The 6415-nt window shown below is 52.5% G+C and overlaps 1 protein-coding gene across 1 annotated transcript; it reads left to right on the forward strand.

Moving 5' to 3' along the window:
* Positions 1–827: 827 nt before the first annotated feature.
* On the forward strand, positions 828–5460 carry LOC114702157 (triggering receptor expressed on myeloid cells 2). Its single transcript, XM_028882488.2, is given in 11 exon segments — positions 828–1063; positions 3058–3111; positions 3114–3188; positions 3191–3295; positions 3298–3363; positions 3366–3410; positions 4418–4450; positions 4453–4507; positions 5241–5288; positions 5290–5368; positions 5371–5460. Coding segments are annotated over 11 exon segments (684 nt in total). The 5' UTR covers positions 828–1029.
* Positions 5461–6415: the final 955 nt, after the last annotated feature.

Genomic DNA, 6415 nt, shown 5'->3' on the forward strand with positions numbered 1-6415 from the left:
ATGGGCTCGTACATTTAGATGCTTATTTGAAAGGATTGGGAGGATTACAAGCTCTCAGCTATTGCTCTCAACACCTACCTGCAGGCTTCATGCTGCCATCATGATAATGGTTAAGCTTCTGAAACTGTAAGCAAGCCCACATTTAAATGCTTTCTCTTATAAGAGTTGCCTGGTCATGCTGTCTCTTCATTGCAATGGAATACTGACTAAAACAGGGCCTAGTCTCATCCACACCACCAACGGTTTCCCGCAGCGTGAATCTTGATGGAATCTTACTTTGTCCTTTAGACCATTATGAGGAGGGGGTAGATGCTGTTTACGTTTCTCTAGGGAAGGGATTCTTGAAACACACTCAGAGATTGCCCATTTCCCCATCTCCAGCTGATTAGGGTAAAAGACACAGTTAACCCTTGCATCTGGACCCTTGATTGCAGGAAACCACCTTTAGCCCCTGATAAATTTGCTTATCACCAACTGTCCCATCCCTACAGGTGCATGAAACGAGGCACGGAGAGGTTACAGGCTGCTCACACACAGCAAACAGGAAGTCTGGCTCTGGTCTACGTCCTTAGCTGCTGCCTTACCCAATAGGGTTGTGATCAGGAGCTGGCGGCATGCCAACCTCCTAAGAAGCAGCTGTCCTCCATTCGGGAAGAGGCTGGCACCGGTGGACATGGCAGACGACCACTGGCTATAGTAGTGAAGAATAACAAACCGCCGATGAGGTTCTGCAAGGAGATGAAGCCATCTAAAAACCTGACTGGTGAAAGCCTTAGCAGGGCCACCCTGGCAGGAGGGGCAGCTGACCTTCAGCCGGCACTGTGGAGACTTCCTTCCCTTCCTTCCTCATGCCCTCCTTGAATCATAGCGCCTACCCTAGTCCTGACTCTTGCTCAATCCAGGAGCGCAGTTCCTGTGGGCTGCGCCTGACTGGCTTGGTCCTCTCTTTTCTGCACTTCAAGGGGAAGGCGAGATCTTGGACAAGGGACTCCCACATCTGTCCCCTCTGGCTGGCTGAGGAAGGGTGCCATGGGGCCTCTCCACCTGTCTCTCCTGCTGCTGGATCACAGGTGGGACCCACCCTCTACAATGCTTTCTTTTCCTCACCTTCCTTGAGCAAATGGCTGGGCGGGGGTGCGGATGTTATGGAGGGGACTGCGAAGGAGGCTGGAGTCCAGCATGCTCAGTGTCCGCTTAGCTCTGCTTTTTCTCCCCACCAGCCCGTGTTTCTTCACACCATCCTCCCCAGGATTAACCCCCACGCATGGGGAGGGTTGAGGGGCTGCTGGACTTGGTCACTGAAGGAGTCGTGAGGGTGGCACTGGCCGTCAGGTGGGACCGTGGATGCACTTAAGCATAAGTGGGGTGGCAGAATGGGAAAGCAGGAAAAAAGAGGGGAGACTTGGGGTTTGCAGCCTCCTAAAGCCCAGCCCATATTTGACCTCAGCCTTCAGTGGGAGGTGGGGATGCTGGAGACTCTACCACTGAGTACTCAAAAATGACAGACTGCTCCTCCCGCTGTGGGCTGGGTGCCTCCTACTGCTGGAGAGTAATGGGCAAACCCAGGTGAGAGAGGAGGCTGCCCTGTGCCTTGTTCCTGCAGCGTCTGGACGTGGAGGGAGCTGTAAGGTACCTTAGCCTGCCTGGAGGCAGAGGGATGGAGGAGGGCTGGTGCGTGGAGAGAACACACACAGGAGGTCTCTGGTCCCAAAGGAGCAGGCCACCAGCTCCTCTATCCCGCCTTTCATGTTTCCATCTCAGTAACAGCTGGAGACAAGACGCAAGTGGCAGAAAGTTTGGGGGAACCCTTGTCCTCCTGCCCCGGCCACAACTTGGCGGGTGCTCCAATGCCACCAACCTTACCCCAAGAGGATCCCCAAAATAGCAGCCTCATGTCTCCCCCAAAATAGCTTTGAGACAAGTCTTCCTAAAAGAGGAACAGAGCCACAGAAACAGGGAAGCTGGGAGTTAAAGGTTAGGAAAGTCGAGCCATCCAGTGTGGATGACTGAAGGGAGTACAAAGAGGCAAGGGCAGGGAGGTGGCCATCCCAGACCCTCAGGGAACCAGCCTGAGCTCCAAGGATCCACTAACCTGTTCTCCTGAGATGAAGAAGGGAAAAGAGACAACCTGGTCCTACATGACAGCAGAGAAGGTGTCTAAACTAGAACCAGAGGGGCTTTAGGAACAAGATATGGCTTAGTCAAAACAGCGCTTGCCTTCCAAGTGTGAGGACCTGCATTTGGACCCACGGAACCCTGAGAAAAGGCAGGTGTGGTGGCGTGTGCCTGTCTCCTAGGAATGGAGGCATGGGAGGCAGACACAGTCAGATCCCTAGAAGTGCTCAGGCCGACTTGGTCTACGTTGTGAAGTTCCGAGCAGCATTAGAAGTTATTGTTTTGTTGCTGTGGCAAACTATCACAACTCAGTGGAAGGAGGGTCTGTTGGGCTCACAGTGCCGGGGTAGACAATCCATCCTGGAGGGGAGGCATGGCGGCAGGGGGCAGCTGGTACATTGCAAGCTTTGTCAGGAAGCTGGGAGACGAGTGCAGCTGCTGGGCTCTCTCTCTCCTTTTGAGGTAGTCGGGAACTTTGGCTGCTCATATTCAGGGTGGGTCTTCTCACACCAGTGAACTGAGTCCAGGTACTCTCTCATCAATATTCCCATGGGCTAACTTGATCTAAAAAGTCCCTCACAGGCAAGCTCAGAAGTTTGCCCTCTCGATGATTCTAGAGCCTGTCAAGTTGACCATGAATGTTAACTATCTTGCACACTGGTAAGACACCCTGTTTCAAGCAAAAAGTGGAAGGTGCCTGGGGACCAGAGCTTATTCTGATGACCACGTGCACACTGTGCTCCCTGCATCCCTGGAGGTGACTCCAAAGGTGTCTGGGAAGCATCGTAAGAAAATCAGATCCTAGATCCCAGCTGTGCCACTCTCCCTCGAGACCCTAAGCTCTTTAAGGGCAGGATCCTGTTGGCACAGTCTGCTGCTCCTGGGAGACAGATGCTCAGTGACTATTTGGTGTGTGGATGAAGTGACAAGTGGCAGTCTCCTCTACAGAGGTGTCCCAAGCCCTCAACACAACCGTGCTGCAGGGTGTGGCTGGACAGTCCTGCGGGTATCATGTACTTACGACTCCTTGAAGCACTGGGGGAGACGCAAGGCCTGGTGTCGCCAGCTGGCTGAGGAGGGCCCTGCCAACGCGTGGTGAGCACACACAGTGTGTGGCTGCTGGCCTTCCTGAGGAAACGGAATGGGAGCACAGTCATCACGGATGACACCCTGGCTGGAACATCACTGTCACTCTGAGAAACCTCCAAGCCGATGACGCGGGTCTCTACCAGTGTCAGAGCCTCCGAGGCGAGAGGCTGATGTCCTCCAGAAGGTCCTGGTGGAGGTGCTGGCAGGTGAGTACAGTGGCTTGTTGCATCTTTGGCTGGTCCTTGGACCAGTCTCATTGTTGTGTGACTTTCCCTGGGAGACATAAGCAAATGTCTGTCCTGGATTAGCCACCAGCCACAGATCCAAGAAAAGATTCTCCCAGGTCTAGCTCAGTGAACTAATGAGTTTACCAAGGGCTACTTGTAGGTGCATGGGTGAGGGTTTGCTAATGGGCAACTCCAAAGCAGCTGCATCAGTGAAAAGCCCATCCCTGCATCCTGGTGCTCCCGCATGCCTGGTGCTCCCGCATCCTGGTGCTCCCCACATCCCTGGTGCTCCCCACATCCCTGGTGCTCCCCGCATCCCTGATGCTCCCCGCATCCCTGATGCTCCCCGCATCCCTGGAGCTCCCTGCATCCCTGGAGCTCCCTGCATCCTGATACTCCCCACTCCCTGCATGCCTGGAGCTCCCGCAATCCCTGATACTCCCTGCATCCCTGATACTCCCTGCATCCCTGATACTCCCCACTCCCGCATCCCTGATACTGCCCTGCATCCCTGATACTCCCTGCATCCTGATACTCCCTGCATCCCTGATACTCCCTGCATCCCTGATACTCCTGCATCCTGATACTCCACTCCTGCATCCCTGGAGCTCCTGCATCCTGGAGCTCCTGCATCCTGATACTCCTGCATCCTGATGCTCCTGCATCCCTGGAGCTCCCTGCATCCTGATACTCCCTGCATCCCTGGTGCTGCCTGCATCCCTGATACTCCCTGCATCCTGATACTCCCACTCCCTGCATCCTGGAGCTCCCTGCATCCTGGAGCTTCCTGAACGACTTGTAGGCATCTGGTCCTCACTTGAATTTCCTCTACCCAATAACTGTAATGGCTTGGGGTGCATGTATAAATCTTGTTAAGTTTCATGACATTCCTGAGCCTTGTAGTTTTCTTTACTTCCTGAGTTATAGGCCCTTCCTGACAGGCAGTGGCCTAAAGGAACGGTGATCTCATGGCTTGTCTCTCACAGACCCTCTAGATGACCAAGATGCTGGAGATCTCTGGGTCCTGAGGAATCGGAGAGTTTTGAGGGTGCCCAAGTGGAACACAGCACCTCCAGGTACAGTGGTGGTCCCCCCTTGGACTTCTGGCTGTGACTGGAGATGGAGGTCCAGGACCAACAGATCAGGCAAAGGCCCGAGTGTAGTCTTGTGTAAGTTCCTCCCACCACTAGTGCATTGATGTTACTGAGCTTAGATATTAAGAAACTAGAGCACTTTGTGACAATTCCAAAAGCACACTCCAAGATTCTGAAAGGGCAGCACCCATGGGCCCTGCACTTCAACAAGAGGTCTCGGTCCTTTAGGCTTACAGCAAGAGCCTGGGTCCTGCATCTTTAGAAGAACAGAATCCATTCTGGGTGCTTCATGTACTAATATAGAAACAATACAACCCTGAGCACGTGTGCAGGTGCGTCCCACCCTATGTACTAATATAAGAAACAATACAACCCTGAGCACGTGTGCAGGTGTGTCACCCTATGTACTAATATAGAAATGATACAACCCTGAGCACATGTGCAGGTGTGTTCTACAGTCCGGAGCACACGCGCAGCTGCATACCCGTGCACCATACCATACTACAGGAAACAGCTCAGCAGGGAAATGGGACGTGTTTTTGTACACTCAGCAGATCCTAAAACTGACTGCAGATTCCTCTGAGCCCATAAAGCCCTTCCAGAGACAGTGTCACTCAACTGCCTAGGAAATTCCTGGTTCCTCTCTTATCCCTCTCCAAGGGCAGGCTTCATCCAGTAGATCGCCTCTAGTCTACTATCTTCCTTCTCTTCCAAGGAGCCAATCACAGGAGACTTCCTTCCCACTCACGTCCATTCTTCTCTCCTGGCCTGTGTCTCTTCAGCAAGCTTCTTACAGCCAGCGTCCTCTGGGCTGTGGCCAGGAGCAAAGCAGAAGCTGGGGTCACCTGTGGCCAGTGGGCTGGAACTGTGGACACGATGCTGGGCACCAGCTTCAGATCCTGACAGGTGAGTGCGGCAAGCTGGTGGAACATTAGGCACGAACAGGGCAGGGATGGAAGGGACTGAGCCCTATCTGTTGTAGGACCAGAGATGCGTGAGAGAACTCAAGATGGAGGAGAAGCCCAGCTCAAGTCACCAAAGTCATCCAGCTTGCATTCTCTCCATCTGCCACCAAGACTTCTGCTTCTTCTGGTTTGGCTTCAGAGGTCACTTCTGCCTAAAGCTGCTCTTCCAGATGCAGGAATCCTCGTGCTAAAGCCTGTCGTCTCTCCTGGAAGCAGGAGTACTCCTGTGTTCCTGTGCGTTGAGTGCAGAAGAGAGCTGGAAGGTCACGTGTCAGCCTCTGGGCTTTGGCATTAAACACTCTCACACACCAACCAGGACTATCCACTCTTTCTAGATGCTTCTGTGCCTCATAATGGTCTTCTGTTTCTCAGTGCTGGGATTAAATTCATGGTCTTGTTCAGGCTAGGCATGAACTTACCACTGAGATAATTCCAGGGTAGGATTATGCATCTGGATGAGAAAAAGGGGAAAGGGTACTTGCTTTGTAGGGGAGAGATACCTGTCTCAGCCCTACCCAGGGTCCTCTGAGAAATGCTTCCCAGGAGTAAGAGAAAGTGAAAGTTCTCTATAATAATTCACACACACGGGGCCAACGCTCTTCATTCTGTGTGCTCTTTATTGTTGTGTTTCTTTGTGTCTTCCATCTTTATTCTCCTCTACGTTTGTATTCTACATCTTTATTCTACATCTCTACTCTACTACATCTCTGTTCTGGGACCCATTACAAATTCCCAAGCATAAAAACTACAAGGCAAACCTTCAAGGGATGAGCATTCTGATAGAGTCACACTTGGCAAAGACTTGGTCAGCTTAATTGGTGACTGACCAACCTGTAGGTTGTGAAAGTTCTGGCTGTTTTCTTAAGGGACAGCCACAAGGGTTACAAGGGAAGGAACTGAGCCAATGAGAGATCTAAGGAAGAGG

Source organism: Peromyscus leucopus, unplaced genomic scaffold, assembly GCF_004664715.2.
Source record: "Peromyscus leucopus breed LL Stock unplaced genomic scaffold, UCI_PerLeu_2.1 scaffold_555, whole genome shotgun sequence".
Taxonomy (NCBI): Eukaryota; Metazoa; Chordata; class Mammalia; order Rodentia; family Cricetidae; genus Peromyscus; species Peromyscus leucopus.